This window comes from Gallus gallus, chromosome 1 (assembly GCF_016699485.2).
Source record: "Gallus gallus isolate bGalGal1 chromosome 1, bGalGal1.mat.broiler.GRCg7b, whole genome shotgun sequence".
NCBI lineage: Eukaryota > Metazoa > Chordata > Aves > Galliformes > Phasianidae > Gallus > Gallus gallus.
In genome coordinates, this window is record NC_052532.1 from 139,165,001 (window position 1) to 139,190,995 (window position 25,995).

General features: G+C 47.2%; 2 protein-coding genes across 17 annotated transcripts in view; one reads left to right on the forward strand and one right to left on the reverse strand.

Moving 5' to 3' along the window:
• NAXD (NAD(P)HX dehydratase) overlaps positions 1–12,365 on the forward strand; it is a 52,856-nt gene extending 40,491 nt beyond the window's left edge. For 6 of the 8 annotated variants that reach the window (XM_015277873.4, XM_046899410.1, XM_015277874.3 and 3 more), the window contains 2 exons: positions 7,772–7,892; positions 10,022–12,365. In XM_015277873.4, the coding sequence (XP_015133359.1) occupies positions 7,772–7,892; positions 10,022–10,172 (272 nt within the window). In that variant the 3' untranslated portion in view covers positions 10,173–12,365. The remainder of the gene's footprint in view (positions 1–7,771; positions 7,893–10,021) is intronic. The other 2 variants (XR_003073345.3, XR_003073350.3) reach the window with 1 other exon arrangement.
• Positions 12,366–12,860: 495 nt separating this feature from the next.
• CARS2 (cysteinyl-tRNA synthetase 2, mitochondrial (putative)) overlaps positions 12,861–25,995 on the reverse strand; it is a 38,849-nt gene continuing 25,714 nt past the window's right edge. For 8 of the 9 annotated variants that reach the window (XM_015277879.4, XM_040705313.2, XM_046899439.1 and 5 more), the window contains 6 exons: positions 24,864–24,930; positions 21,532–21,670; positions 19,684–19,807; positions 18,020–18,118; positions 14,929–15,192; positions 12,861–13,021 (listed from right to left, as the gene is read on the reverse strand). In XM_015277879.4, the coding sequence (XP_015133365.1) occupies positions 12,947–13,021; positions 14,929–15,192; positions 18,020–18,118; positions 19,684–19,807; positions 21,532–21,670; positions 24,864–24,930 (768 nt within the window). In that variant the 3' untranslated portion in view covers positions 12,861–12,946. The remainder of the gene's footprint in view (positions 13,022–14,928; positions 15,193–18,019; positions 18,119–19,683; positions 19,808–21,531; positions 21,671–24,863; positions 24,931–25,995) is intronic. The other variant, XM_040705305.2, reaches the window with a different exon arrangement.

Below are 25,995 nucleotides of genomic sequence, written 5' to 3' on the forward strand. Positions count from 1 at the left end.
TATTTTGAATGTACATGGCTGTAACGAATGTCTTATATTAAATGCATATTAAGAAACTCATTTATAGAATCATAGAATGGCTTGGGTTGGAAAGGACCCCAAGGATCTTCAAGTTCCAACCCCCCATTCTTTATTTTTGTAAGCTGTTTAAAAAGTCCTTCCCTGAGATGGTCTAAGTGCAGGTGTCACTGCTAAATCCATGCAGAATAATGCTGTTATTACACCGTGTATTGATGTGTCTGAAAAGAAGATGTCTTGAGGTTCATGGACTGCTTAGTTGCTTGTTACTGTCCGCCATGGGGTTTGTAGATTAGTATGTACCTATATGACTTATATATTAGCCCTGACAACTTTTCTTTAATTTAGCTCTAGATCACCATTACAGCTTTTTAAAACAGTCACTTACTAATATGGTTTAAGTATACTTAATAAAATTAGCTGCTTATCTTACGTTAAGATTGTTTGCTGTGATAAGTGTAAAATGAATTCATGAGTGTCTTCATCCCATTTTGACCACATGGCATTATTTCACATACATAACAAGGAGCAGCCCTACCCCTAATTACTTGAAATGCTAAACTCTGATAAATACTGATGTTTGCAGAATCTTTTTGCATATCCTTTTTCATTATTAGGAGCCATGGGAATCTTTTATAACAGAAAAACACGTGTAGTACCACAGTTGGTTTGTGTAGAGCCAACTTCCACATAGCCTCATTAGTACAAATACTGTAGCAGACTGTGAAGCAATCTGAGACTGGAAACGGTGCAGTTATGGCTGTGTGGTGAAGGACTTTGGGTCATGCAGCACCCATATTGCCATACAGAAGGTCTGCTGTCATATTTGTACCAATGGCAGACTTGATTTGCAGCCTTGGACTAACAGTCCATGCTTAAGGGAGAATGATCCATGCCAGAAGAAGAAATACCGTGGCTCCAGTTTACATCAGCTAGAGACCTGTAGAGTACTGCAACAAATCTTCTTCCTGTGGTTTTTCTGTCAACCATGTTATTTTTGTGCAGGCTTGTTGCTTTTGTGATGAATGTTGGGAAAACTGGGTGACACTTTCGACTGAGCACATTGCCTCGTATATCTCTGTTCTTTTGAGTTGCTCTTCTCAAGATAAGTATATTCTCACTGCTCGCTGGAGAGAAGAGACACTCAGTATCTGCTGTCTCTTGTCACGCAAGGTTCAAAAAAGGGAGGAAGCAACTAAAAGCCTTTGCAATTTCAATTTTGAATGGTCAGGCATGGCACAAATCTGGTGTCTGTCTCATGTGTTTTTGGGGCTTTCACTGTTTTTTTTTCCCTCCACCTTTTCCTTTGTCTCACATTCTGATTTTTTTTTTTTCTCTTAGCCAAGCAGCTTTTTAATTTGAAATAAAAACAACTCTGTGCCTTAGTAGCAATTGTTTGATATAGCAATAGGCCGTGTTCACGTTCTTACATTGGTCATATGATTGATGGCTTTCTCTCTCCTGAATTACAGACATTACAGGTAGCGTTACTGAGCCGTGAGAAAGCAGTTGTCAGGTTTAATACAGATTATAGTGTCTACTACAAACACTGTGTTTAGGGTTTGTGTTGCTGGTTAAGAGCTCCTGAGAATTTTGCAGAACAGACTTCAGCTTCCTTTTAACAATAACATTCTCTGGGTCTGAGAGATACCGTTGGTCAATTTCTGAAGGGCTCCTTCAATGCAGCACAGAGCATGCCGTTGTGTCGCTGACCTTGAATTCTCTCCCAGGTTTTCCATTCTTAACTTACTGCTTTTTTCATCTGTCTGTCCTTTTGATCTGGCATTGTTATTTTTCAGCTGAGACAACACACGTGATGATTGCAGTGTGAGGGAAGTGCAGATCACTGGATCAGGCAGTGTCCTCTGAGCACAACCAAATACTTTGAAAACATCTACGTTCTTCTTTTGCCTTTTATTTTTCATATCATCGTCTGTCTATCGTGCTTTAGCCTTATCTGTTTATAGGCCTTTCCTGCTTGAGCTCCTGTGCCTAGCATGCCAATACTGTAGTGTCTAGCATCACTTTTAAACCTTCTCCTGTAGGCAGATAATGCATGCATACCTTCTGAAGAGTTAAGTCTCACTGCTCCCCAGAAAAAGTAGAAATTGCAAACTTAGCCACGTAGCTGTGGTGTGCATTCCTTGGCTGGTGTGGAAAGAAAGCTTTTTGAGGATACAGCAGGATACTTTGCAGCAGGGAAAACAACGGCTTGGTGAATGCTTCTTAGCTTAGTACTGATTGTAGTGGTCATTTTCAGTGTACTTTTATTCCTGTGTCTATAGGAAATACGTTTGACAATTTTCTTTTGTTATGAAGTGCTCTGATAGTGAGCTGGAAGTACAGGTGTTGTTGGTGAAGGATTGCTGTTAGCACTGTAATCTCTGTAATCAGAACAAACTGGCATGATAAGCACTGATTGGAAGCTGAAATTTAAACAAACTCACATCACAAGTAAAGCAGATTTTATTAAGAGTCAAAGAAATTAGCTATGAGAACAACATACCAAGAATGCTGATAGATTCCCAAACTGTAAAATGTCAGGACACCTTTAAGGTTGTTTTATACAAATCGCATCAGATGATTCGAGTGGTTCTGTGAAGCCTTAAAATCAGAGCTGAATCACATAGGTGGCCTCTGAAATCAGAAACGATCCTCCGCTACAAATGAGGCTCTCCTAAAATGTCTCAGTATCAGTTATGAGCTGCCAACTGCCCTGTAAACGTAATTGGCAAGATTTTAAATTAAGTTTTATATACTCTTTTTCTCTTTCCTTTTGCAATTTCACGTTATAGCTTGGTCTACACTTGTTGATTCCCTGCTCTACAAAGATGAGCTTCACCATGCTCTTAGTAGGTGATATCAGTGCCATCACTGACCAGGGTAGGAATGAGTACTCAGCCTATGGGGAGAAGGTAAGTCAGCTTTTATTCACTATGGCACAGCTCTCTAAGGCTTTCTTTTTATTATTCATTGGAGAACTGGTCAATAATAAAGTGTGGTTATACCCATCTTAGTTCCTAGCAAGTTTAAAATTTGGCTGGGTCCTTGAAGTAGAGAATTTATTTTATTGATTGATTGGGGTTTTTAGTTTTTGTTTTTAATGCTATGATGAGTTTTTCCTATACTTTGGCCAGCACCTGTGTTTGTCCTCTCCTCCTTTCCAAAAGCAGAGCTCATGGTAACCAGCCAGTTGCTGCCTCTTGTCTTCTTCTACCTGGAGCCAGTAGCAAAACATTTCCCTCCTGTTGCCCAACTGCATGGACAAGAACAGCAGAGCATGTGAAAAGGAGTAAGGTTTACTGAATATGGGGTAAAAAACAGCTCTTGCCCTGAATCCCCAAACAGTACTTAGAGTTTCTGCCATTTATTCCCTACATGGCTGGAAAAGAAGCTATTCAGTGCCTGTCAGTCCCTGGCTTGTGTAGCTAAAAGCTGTTATGGTATCCAGCTGCCCAGTAGATTCTACCTAGATTGTAACTGAAAGGCACTGCCTTCAACTCCACTCCTGCTTCTGCAGTCCAGGCGAAACAGAGCTCTTGGTTACCATCCACCGTCCCACTCTGATCTCAACTACATGCACAGCTCAGCCTGTTGACTCCCTGGCATTACTCGTCCACTGTAACATCCATCCGCTGGCTCCTGCGCCCATCCAAGGAAAGAAGTACAAAATTCAGTTTGTTTTCTTTTAACTTACGTTACCTATATTACCTAATATCTCACACTCAAGGACCTAGCTAAGTTTTAGAAGCGTGATTAGTGAATATAAAAGTATAAGCACCCTTTATATAAAAGCCAACTTACATTTTTCCACATCAGTTGAGTGGTTTAAGGGAACCTACAAGCACGAGGGGACCAACTTTTGCATGGTCTGATAGTGACAGAATAAGGGGGAATGGCTTTAAACTAAAAGAAGGGAGTTTTACTTTAGATGTTAGGAAGAAATATTTTACTCAGAGGGCAGTGAGGCGCTGGCACAGATTGTGGAGATGCTGTGGGTGCCCCATCCCTGGAGGGAAGTAGAAGCTGCCTGTATATAGCTAGCTATATCAAAATTCATGCCTCCCAGGCAACTCACAGTGCTACTAAATTCTAGTTGTTCGTTTTAATTGTCATGACAGCTTTTTTCATTGACATCACAGACTTCTGTTTGTTTGTTTGTTCATTGTTTTGTTTTGTTTCTAATTAAACATAGAATTAAACGTAGAATAAACATAGCAATAAATGTGTCATGCTTTTGATCTGCCTGCACAGTTTGGGCTGCGAGCTCCTTTGGCTCAAAGCTTGCCGGTAGAGATAAGGGGTAGCATGAGGCCATGGTCTGAATGCTTCCCCAAGTGCTAATGTCTATCTTATCTTCAAGGCATGCTGAAAAGGGACTGACGGTAACTTATTCTATGGCCTGGTAAATGCTGGGCATAGAGCCACTGAATAACTTGCCCACAGTTATCCAGGAAATGTGAGGCTCAATATTAACTTGTTCAGTATGTAAAGCTTGTGAATTTCTACTTTCTAATATTCTGTCAGTGTGACAGCCTTCATTTCTTCTTCCTGCTGTACTGATGTCTCAGTACAAATTGTTTTTATTGACTTCTGTAAGCAAGAAACCGGTGTGGCTCTGTGTGCCAGGCTGTTGTATTTGCTGCATACAGCTCTGGCAGTGTTTAGGTGCTGTTTAATTGCTGAAACGGTGTTGAAATGGTTGAAACGGGGCTGTGGTTGTTCTGACTCTAGTAGGTCTTTCTTGCCTTATTTCATCCAGTGATCTCTTCAGTTACAGCATTTTTATTTCAGGCAGCTGCTCCTTACTGCAGGCTGTGTGCTCTCCATGGTGGCAGGGAGTCGGGTTGATTTTTTTTCGGAAGGTTGCCTGGCATAAATTGGTTTTCATTGCAAGTCTGCCATTAATTATACTGAGTTAGTTTTTCAGTTCATCACCCTGCGAAATAATGACATCACATCTGGTTGCCAGGAACTATTAAAGAACAGAACGGGACACCTCGCTCCAGCAGGCGGTGTGATTGGCATCTGCTGCCTGTTTTTGCCTCTGAAGGTCTTGTTTCTCTATTTACCTCATCCACTTGTGTCCGTCCAGGCTGGATGGGGCTTTGAGCAACCTGGTCTAGTGGGAGGTGTCCCTGCCTACAGCAGTGGGGTTAGAACTAGGTGATCTTAAAGCTCCCTTCCAACCCATACCACTCTGTGATGCTGTGGTCTAATAGAGCTCTCGTAGCATCACCACCAGTTGGCACTGCTCGGTGTGGCGGTGTCAGGAGGTCACCCACGTGGTGGCTGAAGAGCCGCTCTGTGCAGGCAGTGGGGCGCGTTCAGTTGGTCTGTTGGGTTGGCAGGGATGGGGAGGGCAGCAGTGTGTTCTTATCATCATAGGAGAAGGCTGGGAAAAGCATCTTGGAAGACTTTGTCCTCTGTGGGTTGGGCAGCACGCCAGGCTGTCACAACCCTGCTGTGGGATTCCTTCTTTTGTTTTAAAAGCTCTCAACAGCGACTGTTGTTCAGAGGAGCTTTTCATTCCCTTTCACACCGCCTGTTGTAATGTTCATCATCCTTTTATTTAGAGATGTTCTTTGAGGAATGGAGCCTCTGTGCGAGAACCGGCCGGGCGTTATACCTTTCCCCCTCATTCAGTGAATTTCCTGTAATTCTGCTTCTTTGAAGCTATTGCGTGGATTTGTTTTCCAGCATCTCTGTGCAGAGTACAAAGGTCTTCCTTTGTTGCTGCCTGTGAGGTACTCTGCACATATTTGAGACTTACAAACAAAAGAGCACTTTTTTTTTTGTAGCGGGGTGTTATAATTGGCCTAGTTTGAGGGGGTCTTACTTCCCTGCACAGCTCAAAACTGACTGTAAGGTTGTGGGGCTGCAGAACAGTGGCAGATGGTGACATACAGCTAATAAGCAGGGGCTTGTGCTCAGCTGTCAGTCAGAAGGCCTCAAAGCTTTTGAACAGAGGATTTCCATCCTGCCTCCTGCCAGGAGTTCAAGACCTCAAAGTGAAAATCCTGTGAGATACCATCTTCAAAGTAGCAGAATTAGAGGTAATTTCTCCAAAGCACTGTATTAAAAAAAAAAAAAAATCCACCTAAGAGGGCATACCTTTTTCAAATAGCTCTCTCAGAAGAGTATTACACTTGTGAAATTTGACATTAACTACTGCTCACTGAGAAACACCTCCGGAATCTTAATTTGGGGCCGGGGGAGGGGAGGGAGAAGAGCAATTGGGAAAATTAAGTGCTGGGAGGGCTGCGGCGGTGTCTGCTCTGTTGGTGGTGACTAATGAATCTTTGCCCTCCCAGTGGCAGCAAACACGCACAACTGCCCGGCCTCGTGAGCCCAGCAATTACCGCTGGAAGAGTTGGGAGGCATTGGAAGTGAAGTACAATTCTCTGCTGCACTGAGTAACAAAGAACAGAAATGAACTATGCAAATGAACTGGAATGGTTTGCTTGTGTTAAGTAGGTTTTTTTTTAAATCATAGAATCACAAGGTTGGAAAGGACCCACAAGATCATGTAGTCCAACCTCCCATTACCACAGCTACCACAAGCTACTAAACCATATCTTGTAGCTCCTCATCCAGACACCTCTTGAACACTGCCAGGTGGCGACTCCACCACCTCCCTGGGCAGCCATTCCAGCGCCTGACCACTCTCTGAGAGAAAAAGTTTTTCTTTATGTCTAACCTAAACCTCCTCTGGTACGACTTGTGGCCATTTCCTCGGGTCCTGTCTTGCTATTTAAGAAAGCTTACCTGCAGGGCCTTCAATTTGTGCACAAACAGATTTTCCCATTATCTGAAAGACACGGTTACTCTAAAAAATATGAATGGTAATCCCTTTAGAACTCCCGGGCTGCTCTGTCACACACCTTGGAGAATCCCAAGGTAAAAGCCGTTGGCACAAGCAGCGCCTTGCTTCGTGCTGCCTTGTGTGCTTGGCTTGCCCAGGAGTATGCTAATAACCAGCTTCCTACTTTAGGGCTTGTTGAGAGTGGAGAGCAAGGGTCTTACATTCAGTGAAACCATCTGTGTGTCCCTCGTAGTTAAAGCTCCACAGAGATCAGTTTGCCCAAGGACCTCGGTGTATGGAAACCAGAAAGGCGGCAGCTGCTACCTGACAGAGCCTACCCACAGCAACACTGTTGACAGAGACACACACAGACTCTCAGGACACTGTTGACTGGCAGAGATCTCTTTTTGCCTTTGATTTCTACAAAGCCTAAGGAAAAGACTGTTTTCAGTAAACTGGCTTTCTGATGTGTGCAGGCGGCTTCAGAATTGAGTTCCATTTTGCACTTGCTCCCATAAAGCACCTTGGTTTACTGCTGTAAACCCTGAAGGGCTGAGGCTCTGCAGAGTTGCACTCGTGCAATGGCTTCGTGGGGAGATCTGGGCCAGTGTGGGGTGTGTGCGCATATAATGGCAGCGTTGGTGGTGTATGGAAACATGAAGCACTAAACTGCTGGGCGTCTGTTCTCTGCAGGCTGAATGGAACGGAAACAGTACGGTCCATGTGTTGTGCCACGTTACTTACAAAGGATTGAGAAGTAACTGGAAAGTGTTTTTTTTTTTTAACTATTAACACAATTCAATTCTTTTGTTGTTAACAAATAGCGTATTTCAGCATGCACTGCTGCCTGTGAGCTCCCTCAGAGCTTCGCTCCCACAGCCACACAGCGATATCACGGGGTATAGGAGAAGAAATGCACCTGACTGGTTTTGGTTTGCTCGTTCACAGTGCTTGTATGCAGTCACGAAGGAAGCAGCCGGAGATGTGGGGGACAAGGAGACCTCCTTTCTGGTTCCCTTGGAGTCTTAGCGCACTGGGCATTTCTGGCTGGAGCAGAAAAAACAAACGGGTATGGATGTTATTAATGATTTCTTAATTGTTGTGAGTGTGTGTTCCCCTGTGGCGACTGTTGTAGGCCTGCTGTAGACATGTCCAAATAAAATCGGAGGAGTCAGTGGGACTGAAGCATCCATGCAGTTTTGAAAGTGTGCTCTGGAGCTAAGGTACATCACAAGACAAACATTTCCCAAGCTTGAGGCAGAAGAAGAGTGTGATCTTGGCTCAGTTCGCACAGACACTTATGGGTGGAGTGTGTGTTTCCAAGACAGCTGAATGTAAGCAGGAGGTGTGAAGGTTAACCAAGTGCTGGTCACTCTCAGTAACATCTGTGTAACTCAGAGCCAAGGTTGATGTAGTTTTGCTTTTGTAACTTGGTGAATTACCTTGCACTGCACCTAAGTAATGTAGTGGGGCAGGTGGGTTGAAACTCAAAAACAAAAACAAAATACAAAACCAAAATACACCCAGAGGGTGACAGTTTTAAGGCCAAGCAGCTGCCCTCTTTGCTCATACGTAAAGCAGAGGTTCACCTGCAGCTGGCTGCTGGCTCTTCTGTTAAGTTACATCAATTGCCATCTGACTGCTTGGCCCGTAGAGTTCTGTGGTCCTTCTGTGAAAGAAGCTGCTTTAAGTGAAATGGAAAGGATGACAAGCAGTTGTTAGGGAACAACAGCACCTCTTCCCAGAACGTAGTGAGCTACAGACTGTAGGCTGCAGTCTGAACTAATGAAGTGTGGGGCTTTTTCTTAGTCTGAATGCTCGTTTAAAAAAAAATACACTTAGTTCACCCTTGTTTTCAATAATTTATTATGTCTGTTAATCCACTAAGCAGAAAGATTTCCCCAAGTACTTCTCAAATATGTTGTTAATGTGATTGCATGTCCCATCTGGTGTTGTAGCAGCAGTAGTGATATACCCTTTGGTAGTATATGAAATCGTAGCTTGCATGAGAAAATGATGTGGAGTGTTTCATTTGCTGAGCAGATGTTGGTATGACCATCTTGTTGTCTCTTCCAAAGATTGTATTTTCAGCATTTCCTCACACGGCAGTCTCTCATGGTCTGGGTACCTTTCCAGTTCTTTTTGTATTCTTTCAGTCTTGGATATTTGGAGAAAGGGTATCCAGGGCTGAGCACAGCTTTGAAGCTTAAGGCTGAGCTCTGCCTTGCTCGGTGCCCCACTGAGCGTGGCTGACTGCAGCAAATGTCAGATCCCTGCTCCAGTTATCTTTCTCTAGTTGGTGTGCTAAATATCAAATGTAATGATCATCATCTCCTTGTTTCCATCACGTAAATCATAACATATCCAGAACGGAAAATGAAACCAGGGTTGTTGGTGTATCTGAAGTTGCAGCTGTCACTAAAAGAGTAACTTCATTTTACGTAATGAAGAGGGTGAGTTCATTTGTGTGCACGGCATACAGCAGATGGGTGGAGAGGTCAGCAAACCCAGCACGTGTTCTGCAGACTCTCTGGTACAGCACACAGGGTTCTCCTAGTAAGTAGCTAGGATGCTGAGGTGATGGCTTTGGAATACCATAGGCATGAACCTGGTGCTATAGAACACAAGAACTGTGTGCAGGCTGCTGGGCCTCATGTCTGTGCTGCCTTCTCCAGGGGAGGATCAGTGCTTGAATACCAGGCACAGATACACTGTTAGGTAGCTTGTCCACGCAGGGAGCTTCAAGAGAGTTTCTCTTGTGGCCTTCAGGTGTTACAGTGCTCTTGGTAAGCTGATTCAATGATACGTAATGACCTTTTGTGCAGTTGGTATTTATACCCCTTCTCACCGACTGCCTCCTGGTTGTCCATGACCCCAACACCGTCTCTGAGAGCAGAGTCCCCTCTGTTCCTTATGGGGAAAGGAACTCCAGTGTTGCACCCAAGGGCAGGAAATAAAAGTACGGTATTTCTTAGGGGCCAGCTGAGGTGAGGGGTGGTTGCCTGAGCCATCCCATTTTTAAGCACTCTTTTACACCAGTGTGGCTGCATAAGGGCTTGGCGTTGCTCCAGCTCCATCACAGCGGAGCTCCGTGGTCCTTGATAGGGTTACTTGCAGTGGCTGGATCAGTCTTACACAAGACTGCTTTAGCAACAGAACATTCAGCTATGGTTTATAGATGATCTGTTTTCCTTCTAGTCAAAATCCCTTCCTCGTGGCTGCGTTTGGAGCGTGCTCTCTGACGAGGCAGTGCAACAACCAGGCCTTCCAAAAACTGGGACGTTCAATGACCGCCTCTGACATGGTTTCAGAAGTCGGAACAGCTTTTAGCAAACTTTTTGAAACCTGAAGTCAAAGCAGCAGAGGAGGAAGACCGACGACTGCGAGAGTCATTGCATTTACAGTAGAATTTAAGTAATGCACCCTTCAAGTGCTGTAGCAGCAGCGGTATGCTAGGTAGATGTTTTTTTTTATTTTTAAGAATAGAAAAATATGATTAATGTAGATATTTTTTAAGAGTTTGGAATACAGAAATGTTTTGGCTGAAATAAGCTGTAGTTGCAGATCTGTTATAATATAATAAAACTAAGCTGAAAGTATTCCTCTGTTCTTTTTGATAGTTATTGAGCAATAACTGAAATATGAACAGCAAAACAATGCACTTGAGACTTAGGTAAGAATAAAATTCTTCCACCAGCTCAACCGAATCTCCTAGATTGCACCACGGTTGTCCTGAGCTCATCCTTAGCCCCTCTGTCTAGAATCTAACGATTGCACTTCATGTTTTGCCATGTAGTATAGTCACTTTAAGAAGCAGAAAGTCAGCCTCCTTGGAAAGGGAATGCATGAGCGTTGCTTTAGATGTTGAATGTAACTAGTTGCCTTTTCCATTCCCAGTCCCAGAGGCAGCATTCATTTTGACCGGACATCCTTCCTGCAAGGTCTCGGCTTCGGGAAGATTCCCCCATTGCACAATAAGGATATACTGTAGGTATATTAGTATGAAACAGCATTTATGCTTACCTGAGAGAAGAACTTTTTTGTAGTCCTTTAGCTGGTCTCAGTCATCCGGAACTGGGCACGACGAATTGTGTCACGTTCTCCTTCAGAGAGGTGCTGGGCAGGGTAGGAACGCCGTGCCACCGAACCGACCTGCTCGGGCTCTTGGGTGTAATGGCAAAGTGTTTCAGAACTCAAATAGCTGCTGAACTGCAGCTCTGAGAACACGAGCACACGTATACGTAGGTCAGTACAGGAATATGAACTGGAGGAACTAACAGCAGACAGCAGCACCTATCCGCACAGTCAGAGCTAAGGCAGGCAGCTGTGCTCTGTGAGCCACAGGAAGGAACAGAAGAATGGTGGCAGGTGCCAAAGCTCAGTGTGGGGCGGCTGTGCAGGGAGATGACCAAGACAGGTCTGCCTACTGGTTATGGACATACTTGGCTGGCTCAGTGGCAGAACAGCTCCTCTCTGACATAGGGTTTGAATGCTGGGTACTCCTGTGTGGAGCCAAGAATTGGACTTGATGATCCCTGTGGGTTCCTTCCGATTCGAGGTACTCAGTGTTGGATATAAAGGGGAAGCTGAATGGGATGCTGCATAACAACCATCTCTTGTATTTTTGGAAATTCAATCACAGCTTGCGAGGATTGACCCAATGTGGAGAGAGGAGCGAGTTCACTCAGAGCACTCGGGGAGCTGGCAGCAAGTGGTGCTGCCGCTGAACCTACACTGTAGCTCCAGCTGTACACACTCATTAAAGCGCAGGAACAAGCACACGATGGTGTGCCTTGTTGTTAGAACAGGTGTTAAATATCCATTGCAACCACTGTTTCCCAGCTCCAGAGCGGGGCACAGTGACACACACGCGAGGCAGATCGCATCCTCGTACCTTGCAATAGCCTCCCACAGAAAGCAGCTGGCTTCAGGCTGCTCTGCCTATCGCCCCTCTGGCCCTTAGCATTACTACTTCTGTATGCACTGTGACTACTACCTCACCCCAACGCGTTTGGTTTTTCTTTTTAACCCAGTTAGCTATTTTGTACAATGGGTTTTTAAATGTTTGCTCATTCTGGTCTATGAGGGTTCACAGACTTCTTAAATTAGAGCCTGTCTACTCCTAAGAGATGCATTTCTGGTGTTTAAGCAGATTTCTACCCTCCCGGCATGCTGGGGGGAACCGACGTACCGTGATTGTCCCCCCTTCATTCGAGAAGCCCAACTCCTTTCAAAACAAACGATCAGAAAGTGAACTGATTTAAAACAGCTACTGGATTTCCTGCAAAACACTGAGAAAAAGGTTTTGTACGTAGAACATCAGTGGCAGTGTATCAAAACGGCATTATGGCAAAATGGCATTTGTAGGCCAAGCCAATGGACGTCCATCAGCACAGACCTCAACCTGCCACGTTGCTTTTAAGTCCACACAAGAGTTGTAACTTTGTTATTCACCGATGTACTCAAATAATTGTTACAATTTTTGAACATTCTGGAAATGTAGCAATTCCTTTCAGTAGGAAATAAAAACATAGCAACTTAACCCTGTGTACTTCCCTCTGTTCTGAGCACATTTGCCCCCCCAAAGCTGGGCTGCATGAAAACTGCTGCTGCTTCCAGGTCATGGCAGTGCAGAGCTACAGCAGCAGCACACACACACAGCACCACGTTGCCTCACCCTTATGTTTAAAGCACACGTGGCCAAAGCAAAGGGGCATTTGGTCTCACCTACACTGTAATTGCCTCTGTGGCTCTCATCAAACCACGCCTAACAGCCCCTTTGGTTTCAGTACCGAATGTTGATCCAAGCTGCCGCCCTGTCCTGTGCAGAGCCACCCTGCAGCCCTGGGCGAGGCTGGCACAGCCCTTCCCACTCACCCCTGTGCTGGGTGCCGGCTGCTTGCTCCAGGGGGCTCAGTAATGGGACCGGCAGTGCACTGCATGCACCACCTCCCTCTTTCCAGTGCTGACAGACGCGCCCTGAGCCCCTGTGCTCCCGCAGGGGGGGAAATCACACCATCACCTCTGCAAAAGCAAATTGAAAAGATCACACCTTATACTTTATTAGGATAGTAGCAGTATTTACAACACAGCAGCCAAAACCACAAGTCCAGCGCTGAAGGCTCAGCTTTTCTCCTCAGCCTGCTGCTCTGCTCGCCCACCTTCCGCCATTTCCCACGTCGAAGCCGTGCTTCTGTCCTGCAAGAACAAGCAGTGGGTCAGGCCCAGCAGCTGGGATCACAGAGGGTCTGCATCTGCCTCACACTTGGTCTGGGTGCCCTATAATGCACCACGTGCAGCTCTGAGAAGGGGCAGATTTACTTACGTATTTATTTACTACATCAGCTTTGTGCAGCAAAGCCATTAATCAAATGGGGAGCAGAGGTGGTGATGCCATCCCCCAGGAAGGCCCCTGGTAGCAGGAGGTTGATGGATATTTCCATCAGGTTGCTTGAAGCTCTGTAATTGAGACAGAGCTCACATGCACTGAGCAACATGAGAGAAGACAGCATACAGAAGTCATCAACTCAATCAGTTGAAGAAATGGTCCTTTCTTTAAATCTGACTTCTACTGGATTCAGCTATAAGCACCCTCTGAGCTGCTACTACAGCCTACAGCAGCCGAGCCCTCCCTGCCCAAACTCCTCGGGGTGTGCTGGGTCAGCTTCAGCACAGCACGTCCAGCAGGCTCCTTCCAGCAGCAGCCGTCCTGCAGCACTGCCAACATCGGCTTCAAGCACAGGCTGCAGGACAGCACTGCAGAAGAGAGGCTCAGCAGAAGGCCCAAAGGCAGCGGGTGCTGGGCTGCTGCCTGCTGCAGGCTCAGCACTGGGTGTGTGCTGTGCACCCAAACACGGGGGTGCGGCATCCAGCAGCACACTGCCCGGGGACAAGCAGGAGGCAGAGGATGCGGACCTGTGAGTTACTAAATAGAAGCTCACGTCCCTACATCCCTTAGAAAAAAGGAAACAACTCTGTTGCGGAGGGCACTGTTTTCCTCCCATGCTGTTTCATGCAGTTGATTAAGGTTGCAAGCCGTCCTAACCGAGCAGCAGAGCCGAGGTTTTAGCTGTGCTCAAACAGGGAAGCAGATGTTCCAGCTTCCCACGGCTCCCTCTGCTATCACAGCTGCAGTTCAGCACCTCTGCGCTCTGTCCCTCAGCCCAGTGCTTAGCAGCACGCTGGCTTCCACGTGAGATCCCAAGGCAGCTGAACCACATCTCCCGCCTGCTTTTAATGGCAGCGCTGACAGCGCCTCTCACGCTCAGCAATTAACAGGGATGTGTGCGGTCACCCCCTCACGTGATCCCACTCTGTATCTGCCCAATGGCAAAACGATGCAAGGACACTGAGCGCGGCTCGTATGCAAGGAGCAGCGTGAACTGCTGAGCAAAGCGGGGATGATTCTGCATATCAGATGCAAGATGAAACCGAGGGCTGAAGCTGAGGTGAGAAGGGCAGTGCAATGCAGAGCTGGAAGCAGCAGCAGCCTCTGAACCAACAGTGCAGCATCCTGAAACCAGGAGACAGCAACCCAACGAGGGGACTTCTATTGGGCACAGGCACAGTCGGGGTAATGCAAAAGGAGAGGAATGGCATCAGGAAGACACTAAAAGCAGAACGCACCATGGAGAGAGAAGTGGTACGGGAACCAGGGAAGGTATTGTACAGCTCCAAGAGTGAGGAACAGACCCTCGTGTGAGGACCCACCCTTTTGGTATGGGGGTGTAGGTAGAGGGAAGGCAATATTTCCACCAGCCACCTCAGTTTACTTCCCTGTTCCTCTTCAGTCTTTTTGAAACAGCACGCATCACTCCCAGCCCTTCTTCTGTATTGAACTGGGACCATTTCAGGATTTCTGAACACGATGGGAATTTCAGTGGCAAAACAAAACACCACTCCCTTGGCAGCTGCAGAAGGAGCTACAGCTTGCACGGAGACACAAGGCTGAGGATCAGAAGGGCAGGCCAACAGTGCCATCAGCCGCCTCCTGCTACTGCTGTTGTACGGGGAGAGGGCACAGCGATGGGAGCTGTGAAAGGGCACAACTGGGTGCTGCCTGACAAACCGTGGCCCATCTCACACGGGGAGCAGCAGTCTTCTACCTTGATGTGGATTCCGAAAGCAGCCAGGTCCCCACGCAGGCTGTCACAGGCCTCCAGGAGGGGTTTTCTCTCCTGCATCAGCTGCCGTCTCTTCTCTTTCTGTTCTTGTTTTGGTCCTTTTGCTCCCACGGCACCTTCCTCCATTTGCACAGCCTCTGTGGCTTCCGGCAGCACAAGAGCGTAGTTACGGACCTTTGTGCGGAAGCTCACGAGCTCATCCATCACATTTGAGAGCAGAGCTGTATTTCCTCCTCCCACTGCAACCTACAAACCAAACACGTTGTTTTAAAAACATCTGAGAACCATTTCAAAGTCAATCACAATTCAGCAGCCTCGCCACCTCTCTTGGTTGCGTGCCTTCCATTGCAGCGATGTAACTGAAACATCACAGCCCCTCCTCACACAGGACAAAAGTGCAAAGAATCACAGAGCCACCCAAAGCTTTGGGCTGGAAGGGACCTCACAGCCCACCCAGCTCCACCGCCATGCTGTGGGCAGGGCTGCCCCCCACCAACTCAGGCTGCCCAGGGCCCCATCCAACCTGGCCTTGAGCGCCTCCAGGGATGGGGCACCACAGCTTCTCTGGGCAGCTGTGCCAGCACCTCACCACCCAAAGTTACGGCACAGTCATACTTTCAAGTAGCTCCATGTGTTCCCACACATGCAAGAGTTCCTCTTGAAGCAGGGGTACCTGTGTGAATGTAGCATGCTGCATAGCCCAGCTGTGAAACTCATCGCCACAGGAATCCTCCTTGCTGCCCAAAGCATGCATCACTTACAGGGGATTGGGCTAATGAACAGCAGCAGGGCCTGGCAGCAGCTCCCAGTACAACAGAAGCCCAGCCCCACAGCTACGAGCTCCCCAGGAGTGAGCACACACACCAGCCTCCTACCCTGCAGTTGAACCCCAGCCCTCCTCAAGGAATACAACCAAGGAAAATGAGGCATTTTTTAATCAAAGAATCACAGAATCACTTTGAGTTGGAAGAGATCCTTAAAGGCCATCCAGTCCAACTCCCTACAATGAACAGGGACACCTACAGCTCCATCAGGGTGCTCAGGGCCTGGCCCATCCTGACCACAAATGTCCAGAGATGGGGCATCCACCACCTCTCTGGGCAACCTGTACCAGTGCCTCACCACCCTTATCGTAAAGAAATTTCCTTATAACCCATTTAAATCTCCCCTCTTTTGCTGTCACATTTTTTTTTTTATTATATTTTGCTTCTACTCTCAGTAAAGCACAGCTGTGTCGGAGGGCAAAGTGGCTGCACTGATGCTTGGCTGGAAGCAGGACTGCAGCTGAGTAATTTAAGCCAGAGGGGAGGGCATGGCATCAAAGAGCAGCAAGGTGGGATGAGGAGGAGGTGCCACAGAGACTGGGAACAACTGGAGGGAAGGGAAGGGAAGGGAAGGGAAGGGAAGGGAAGGGAAGGGAAGGGAAGGGAAGGGAAGGGAAGGGAAAAGAGAGCTATTTGAGGGCTGGAGCTTGAGATGTTCAATGCTCTGCATTGTTGTGAAAGACAGCAAACTTTCAAAAGACGTAAACATAGAATCATAGAGTGGTTTGGGTTGGAAGGGACCTTTAAGATCACCTATAGTTCCAACTCCCTGCTCTAAGCAGGGACACCTCCCTTTAGACCAGGTTGCTCAAAGCCCCATCCAGCCCGGTCTTGAATGCTTCCAGGGAGGGGGCATCCACAGCCTCACTGGGCAACCTGTTCCAGTGTGTCACCACTCTCACAGTAAAGAATTCCTTCCTGATAAACATTCTGAAGAAGTTTATGAGACTGAAAGTAATAAACTTAAGAGGCACGAACCTAGGGCAGGGAGAAGAGCACAGTAAAAGCTTGAATGCAGAAGGGAAGGAGAGTAAAGATGAATGGGGCTAAGCAGCATGCTTCCACAGGCACTACCGCCAGCATTCATGGAAGCACTGATCCATGGCACAAAGGCAGGATCCTCCCCAAGGAGGACAGCTCTGGATATCAGATCAGTTCAATCTTCCGCGTAGAACACTATATGGGCTCTGAGGGCTGAGCTCAATTTTCTTCCTCTGTAGTACCAATCAATTCAAAGGGCCCATAAAGAGTTCTGTAAGGAAACGTGGTCCTTGCCTATCCCCAGAATGATTCCTGCTGTTATTCCTGGAACATGGAACTCCCCAGGAGAACTTAGGCCTCACCTTTGATTTTTGGGTGGTCCTATGTGGAACCAGGAGTTGGACTCAAAGATCCCTGTGGTTCCCTTCCAACTCAGGATATTCTGTGGTTCTACGATTCTTTGCTCACAAGCTCCAAAAAGGCAATGATGCCTCCCATGCATGGGCCAGAACCCCAGCAGTAACTGGGAGGGCTGCCTAAGAGAGAAACATCTACCGAGACTTCTGTCTGGTCAGATCTATCGTAAGTGCAAAATGCATTCACCCTACCTGCCTGTGGCTGTCCAGGCTCCTTCTCTCACCCATGGAGAGAGGTAGCTTGCACCCAGATGACTGTACAAAATGGGACTACTGCAGAAATGCAGGGAGCTCTGTTAGACTACATGGCTCATCAGCTGCAATGAATTGCATCTTAAGAGCAGGACAGACCCTCAGGCTGTATGCAAGTACCCCCAGCCCAAGTGCTGCTCCCAGCAGCCTCTCCACTCATTTGTCAGCATGGCAGCAGCCAGCTCAGGGAGCCCTCTCTTCTACCTGGTGACCTCACACCAACACTGTCTTCTGGCTCTGATACCCAGAGAAAGCAGTGCAGCACAGATACATAACGCATACATGAAAGCCTTTACGTTGATAACGTTAAGTGCCAACTTTCTCATTTCATTCCTCAAACGTGCGTTACTACAACACGACAGCTGCAGAAGTCATACAGGGACATCCACAGGAAGAAACAGGTTCCCACAGGGCTTCATCCTTTTCTGCCTGCTCGGATGCGTTCCTAACACACCACAGCAGAAACCACAAGCAGTGCAGGAAGGTTTACTGAAACCATAAATAGCTCTGTTACCTCTGATGCTTTTTGCAAGTGCTCCACAGAGCATAATGCTGACACCGTTACTACACACCAGGGCATCCCAAAGAGGAGTTTCATACCTGCCTTTCTTCCAAAGACATCCCGAGGGCATTGAAGAAGCTTTCTATATAGGAAGTAATGCTCCCATACACAACCGAGCTTCTGGGAGATACAGCATCCTGTTAAGAAACACTCAGAAGAGGTTGCCTGGTCAATACGCATTACAGAACTCAGCTCTCGACAGCACAACCCATGGGGGAAACCACTGCTAATGACACAGACCCACCCCTACCAGTAAAACCCACCCAGATGGGCACTGACACAGCTCTGTAAAGCACCTTCAGCCACCTCCCCTCACAACACCAAGGGGAAAGATGCACATGCATGGAGGGGGGCTGATTACGGTTACCAGCAGGCACAGTGAGGAAGAGATGCATGAAACCACAGCATGTTGTGTGTGCACAGTGAATGAGGCCTGAAAACGGCGCTCCGTGCATGGAAGGGCTCCATGCATGAGAACCAAATGAAGACAAAATGACAGGTTCAAGGGCATTCTTAGAATCATAGAATGGTCATAGAATCATAGAATGGCCTGGGTTGAAAAGGACCACAATGATCATTGAGTTCCAACCCCCCTGCTATGTGCGGGGTCGCCAACCAACAGACCAGGCTGCCCAGAGCCACATCCAGCCTGGCCTTGAATGCCTTCAGGGATGGGGCATCCACAGCTTCCTTGGGCAACCTGACCCTTCTTAAAATAAGTGACAAAAAAAACCAAACCAACACCTTCATTGAGTGTCGTACTGACCTAAACAAGACTGCTCTGAGATTGCTTGTGCTGCTGTGCCATACCCTGGTAGCACCAGCAGCGTATTTAAGAACAGAGGTCTTTATTTATTTCCTCCACATTTATTTCAGTTTTAAAGAAAGAAAAAAAATATATATCAAGATTAAGTGACAGATTGAGAAGAGATTTAAGGGACTAACACTTGCCTAAAAAAGGAATCAAGACACAAACAACCAAATTAGTAGCTGGGACCGGGTTTTATCCGGTATCTCCAGTAGGATCTGAGATAAACCACAGACTGAAAATTGCAAAGGATCTGAGCTGGAAGGAGCTGATGTGAAGCACTGAGGAAAAGGGGCAGGAATGTACCAACTGAGATAAGGATTATGAGAAGATTAAAGAGGAACGAGCCACGTTCACATGAATTCACTCACAGTTGTTAAGGAGGACAAGTGCACACCCCTTGCCTAGGAGTTGAAGCCTCAGGAGTGGGGCTGCTCCCAGACACGTTCCAGAGGGCTCAGAGCTCAGTTCAGGCACCAGCATGCACGTGCAGCTCACTGTGCCTGCCTGCCACAGCCCCCCAGAACAGCCACCCCCTGTTCTCCCCTTAGGTCAATTCCTATGCACGGACAGTCGGCAAAGAAGCGCGGTAAGGCCATAAAACCTGCACTACAATTAGCAGCGTGGCACCGTGGCTTCAGGCCTTTCAAAAACCTCAGGTATAAATAATAGAGGGCAGCAAAAGAGACACACTTAGCACACAGCGAGGCATAAACAACAGCCATATACAATTCCTGCTACACGGTCAGGACAAGTGGGTACCATTAAGGTCAACAATTTATAGAGCTTTGTTTCTGCCGTTTTCTTATGTGAACAATAAACTAATCTGTCTGCATTAAACAGTGGGACAGTGGACAGCTGTCATTTTCTGATCTCTGTATCCTAATGGGTTACCTTAGTAACAGCCTTAAGCTGTCTGTTGCCATGGTGAATGAGGTCCATAATTGCTGCAACAGCCCTGGAGGTGTCAAAGTCATCTGCAAACGCAGCCTTCACGTTTACCTTTGTGCTGGCCAGCCTGCAAGGAGGAGAGGCAACATTTAAGGTAAGACAAACAAGATGCCAGCAGTATGCTGAATTCATCAGCTATTCGGCCAGATGGAGTCATTGAAAGGACACTGCCATTTCCTTCTTAGCTGCTCTGGGAGATGCTACGCCGCTCAGGAGAGCACATTCTGCATCTGCAAAGGGAGAAACTTGACGCCTGTCAAAATCCAAAGTGTTAGACCTGTTCAATAAATACGTCACCAACCAAAGGAACCAGCAACAGTAGAGCAATGCTTGCCTAATCATTTAAAACCACACGGAAAATTTGCTTGATTATTAAGCACATCAAGTATTTGCTAAGCCCTTTTCTTCCCCAGCAGCCCTCTTTTTGTGCTAGTGGCACCTTTCTCTCCCAAAGCCCAGTCCCATGCCTCGCTCCAGCACTTGACGGGAGAGCTCAGCCAGGGCTGCAAACAACGCTGGCAGCTTTCTCTGCTAGGAAGTCAGTTGAACTGAACACTGATAGGCACCGACCCCAGGGGCCGTTTCACATTAATGCCCAAGGAGCACAGTTACCTGGGGACCTCCAGCTACTCCAGCTCTTCTGAGGCTCCTCCTTACCCTGTTCTGCCTGTTGCAGGGTGGTTTTGCCTGGAGTGCCTGCCTCTCTCGGGTATCGGATTGCTGCTACCCTAAACCCATCCCACCCTAAGCTCTTCCCTTCTCTGTTCAGTACCTACCACTTTCCAAAAATAGGAACCTCGTGCCACCTTGGTTGTCTTTAGACTTAACAATACGCAAGCATTGCCCTCTTACGTTTTCCACTGACAATCCATTTTGATTTCCTCACATGCCTCACACCTCAAAGCCTTATCCCCCACCAAGTGTCCCACAACCTCCAGCTGAAGCTGTCAAAGATTACAAGCAGTTAATTCAGCCTCCCCTTCCTATAGCGCGCTCCAGTGCTTCCTGTGAGCCACAGTGCAGCCACAAGCTCTTCAGTAATTACATGCACGCACCACCAAGAAGCTCTCTCCCTTCTACAGCACAGACCACCCTTCCCTCTCACCTCATACCTCAGAGCTGCCTGTACACGTGTCACTTCAGAGCATTCACTGCCTTTCCTACTCTGCTTCCAGAGCACCACACTCCCTGGTTTTATACTCAGCAGAAACCACATCTCTGCTCTGTAAGATGATCCAGTTTTCATAAGGGACTCCGATATTCTCCTTGTCACTGTCAGGGTCCCAACAACCGTAACTTCTTTCCCTATGACATCAATCTTGGCCAGTTTCTGAGCAACCCTTCTGCCCTCTGCCCCACACCAGCATGTCAGCATGTCTGACTACAAGCTCACATGCCCAAGGCACACTACTTCCCAGCTGTCCAGCTGCTAACACACATTCCTTCTGACATCCTGAGTAGCTTTACAGCTTCAGTCACAGGTTTTCCTTCTGCATCAGCCAGGAGGTGCAGAAATACCTACATGAGGTCAGGCATACTAGATAAGTAACAAGGATTTCACAAATACAATGAAGCAAGCATAGCAGACTAAGAGCAAAAACAGCTGGCTAGAAAAAGAAGGGAAAAAGCCAGATGAGGGGTGGCAGGGAAGACTGCTTCTCAGTCCTTCATCTTGTCCTGCTTCTTTGATAGAACTCAGTAAGCTACAGCGTTCAGCCCTCTGAGCCTGTCAGCAATTTGCAAATCATTGCCCACATAATCACAGTCTTTAGATAGAGGAAGAGCACTTACCTTTCCCACAGTACGTCTTCTCTAACAGGGTCACACACCAGCTGTCCTTTTATATAAGCATTTGCATCTCTAATAAATGAGGAGATTGCCTGGAGAACGTTCTTGGCATCATTCATGGTCTCATCGCTAAATTCTACAGCTAAGGAAAAAAAAGACCCAAAATATCTGAGCACTACAGTACAGAGGACGTGGCTGTCATACCTGGGCACAGTGTTCTGAACAGTCATTCCAGTAAAAACGTTTGTTGTTCTTTGTCACAGCAAGCTTTTCTTTAAATTACCTGCACTTCTACTTAGACACCGTCCTTAAGTTGCACTGAGTTACGCAGATCAACACAAAAGACAATTACTATATATGACAATGTGTAACCTACTGGAAAAGAATCAGACCGTTTTGAAGACAGTTTGGAAGCTCACTGAGGCAACAGCTACCTGATTTATAGGGTTTTCCTGTACTGAAGTGTTGGATGGGATGTATTTCTGATCACCCCCCAGATGTAAGCCAGTAGGACGCAGCTTTCATCTCCCCCCGAATTCTGTTCCTGTTCTAATTTAGGCAGACAGGACCTGTCTTTGGAGGCCTCCAAGGGCACCCAACCCTCACCCACAGACCCTGTGAGGGATACAGGCACTCACAGTTAGAGGACTGCTCCACCAGCACCAACAAATCTAGGACTCGGCAGCCTGGATTCTGCACCAGATGCATGATCCAACTGCACTACCAAAGCTGAGCCAGCCGTACCAATTTGCTGAAGTGACTTCCAAAGAAAATACAGACCGGTGGCACTCATGAGGGCCCACGTGTGCTGGGATCCGTCACACCCAGCTCACACATCGACCCTTAAGCCCTGCTGACCTGGACTGCCAGCACGCTCAATTCATCACTTCAGTTCTCCACACCTGGGGAGGCCCAGCTGTTGGAACAGACTTCCCATGGGATTCACCCCAGGAGAGCTGAGACATAACCCTGGTCTGTGTTTGTCAGATTTTCCACTTGCGTGCAATGAAAAATCTGCATTACTGTCCCACTAATGCTGGTCTTAAAATTAAGCTTTATGAGGCTTTTTAAAAGGCTGAGGTACTGACTTTTAGAAAACGGTGAGGTTCTGAAAGAGATCATTGATATCCGCTACGACTACTCAGCCCATCGCCCTGGTTACAGGGCTCTGAGGGGAATACTTGATGGAAGTTTATTCTGATGAAGCTTCGATTAAATCCATTCTTCTCCGCTGATTCAGGGCATTGTCCTGCACACCACCATTCAAGCTCAGAAAATCTCTTAAGCCTGCTCTAGAGAGCAGCAGAGGGTTTCGGAGGTCAAACCCCAATGCCTGCAGCAGCTTCACAGCCCACGTGCAACAGTGAGAGCAAAGCCACACGTGATGGAATGCAAGAGCAAACCCAGTGACTGAGGGTTGCAGGGACAGCACCTCTCCCCACCAGCTGCACCCAGCAGCAGCCAAGAGGGCACCGCTCACTTTTACTGTGCTGCATTCAGGAAAGGCCGTTTCCCAACAGCCCTACGGGGACCCAGCTGTGATTCATGCCAAGAAGGGGACACCCACAGGCACCAGGAGGAGAGCACAGCCTAGCACTAAGGCTCTTTCCATCTGTCTTTTCCAGCTTTTCTGCACAGGTGAGGCATTCAGTTTCATGCTGCCACAACACAGGGTACTGACCATGTGACTGATGCCTTCAGAATGAATAAATCAGTAAGTACAGCACAGAGGGCAGAAATCATTGATGAAAGCGGCATCAGCAGCTGACCACGTTTGCTCTTCTGTGAGCATCTTGTTTCTCCCTGGCACGCTGCAGAAACTGATACACAGGGTGAGCTGGAGGCAGGGAGCTCACATGGAAGAAGCACACATGGAAGAGCCACCCAGCATTTTCCACCCATTTCCCTGAGAGGAGGAGCCAACCCCAGTCTCTCACTGCTGCAATAGCAGACCGCAGCACATCTCATTCCACAGGCTTCAATGTCAAACCAGTTTCATTGGCCACGTCTCTAAGCTGTGTGTTCCTACCGTTCAGTAGTGCCAATGTCTGCAGCCCGCAGTGATACCCTGTAGGTGCCTGCCCAGACCCAGGGAGCACAGCCTGTTCTGCACAGAGGAGCTTTATTCTGGTGGATACCACCTTCAGGTTCCAGAGGAGAAGCGCTCTCAGATAATGGCCTCACCAGAGTGCTCCTAAAGGTCTTTCACGAGCTCACCCTGACGAGCCCATTAATAGCACCCAGCTCCCCAAGCCCATACTCAAGCAAGGACAACACGTTCTCTTTCAAAGTCTGGGATGGCAGGAAACATCACAAATAGGTTTAGGCTACAGAAACCTTTATAGGAAAGGAGAGGAGGTGCTTGGGATCTCATTTCTGATAAAGTCACTTTGGAAGCAGACAGCAAGACAAGGAGGAACGAAGTAAACTTATCTTTGAGCAGAACTGAGCTGATGGCATGGACACGTGCTGACAGACTGCATAGCAAGTACCTGACTCTGCCTGCTTATCTGACACAGGTCCTGCCATCGGCATCGCATCCTGCCAAGCACTGCAGACCTTCCAGCAGTTCTTATCTACCAAGCAGCTTGCTGGCACTGTATTCCAATAAACCACCACCACTTCCTTTTATCAAATCTGCCTGGATTTACAAGGTAAGCCTCTGCTTTTATCGCAGGAAGACATTTAACCACTTAGAATTGTCACATCCTTCTCATACGCGTTCAGATGCAATCAGTTCAGGAGCAGCAGAGAAGGATGTGCAGGCACTCACGGCTGCAGGGCTCAGTGTCATTCCTCACCTCGGAGGCAACCCAGCCATCAGCTCCTGCTTACAGAATGAATATATGTGTGACAGTGCTGTAGGTGCTAAGCCTTTTTCCTTCGTCCTTTGTTTCAGTAACACATTCACATGAGACTCCCACGTGCCCCCAGCTGCAGCCCAGCACCACTGAAGCGTGCACAATTTATTTCCTCCCATGAGGAGGGAAGGTATTTGGACAAACAGTTAAGCACTGTCCTCGGTAAAGACGCTTTTCTAAATGTTGGCTTAAGAGCAGTCCTACAAGGAATCACAGAATGCCTTGGGTTGGAAGGGACACCAAAGATCATCCACTTCCAATCCCCTGCCCTGGGCAGGGCAGCCAACCACTAAATCAGGCACAAGATCAGGCTGTCCAGGGGCCCATCCAACTGGCCTCGAACACTTTCAGGGATGGGGCTGCCACAGCTTCTCTGGACAGGGAACATTTCCACCTACGAGGTGAGAGCTCCAAGGCACCCCTGGAAATGCAGGCTGGGAGGAATGTGATGAGCAACACGCACCTTTTTCTTACCTGAGCTGTATCTGCTGCGCAAACAGAACATCCTGAACTGATCCGAGGAGAATTTCTTCAGAAAATCCTAAACCCCACCCACAAAAAGACAGCTTTAGCATTACATCAAGCCATTTCTCAATCTGCTGTTCAATCCTTACACTAGTTTTACAGCATATTTCAGGCAAACAGACTTTACAAACAGCCCATGACCGTACTTCAAGACAGGATAAAAACTTTCAATTAGAGAACTGGTCTCATGTCTAAAGTCTAATGCCATATAATATAAGATAGACCTATATACATGGGTAGAAGACATCAATATAAATGAAACGTCAATCATGAATATATGACATTGGTAAATATTTAGTAATGATGATCAATTGTGCATTGAATAAAGACTTCTGCAGAAAACAAACCAAAGCTATCAGACCATAACCGGGACGTGACCTCGCAGGAAAGGACAGCTCCCAAGTTTTGCAAAGCTTGTGAAGGACTGGAACAAGAGGGCAACTTTTCTGGAGCACGTGAAGGAAAACTGAGTGAATAAAAATAACTCTTTATATATATATATAGCTGGAATTTATCTATGCTGGCTGTGAAACCTCATTAATTTCACCCCACTACTTATCTAGCTTTAAAAATAATTTATTACCCCTACAAAGAACTATTTAAATGCGTGGAAGGTACACTGATAAGACATTCAATCACTCGGCAGCTCTGCTCTCAGCAAGAAGGTTGGACAAGGTGGCCGATTAACTGCCACACTGCGGTCCTGGTTTTTAATTTGAAAATCAGTGATAGGAAGTTTGTAACACTGAAGCACCACTGCCAATACAGAATCATAGGGTGAAGTCGGTGCGAGTAAGAAAACGCAGAAATGTCATTTGCTTAAAGGTGTACTTTTTGAAGTTTAGCTTCTGCTAGCAGCCCCAGCACCGAAGACCCTGAGCATGGAGGGCAGCACACGTCAGCACTGGGCAGTCTCAGAAGCTTTATCATAGAATTGCTCAGGTTGGAGAAGACCTTAAAGATCATCGAGTCCAACCACAACCTGACCATACTACCCTAACTAACAGCCCTGCACTAAATCATGTCCCTGAGCACCACATCCAAACGGCTCTTAAACACATCCATGGATGGTGACTCAACC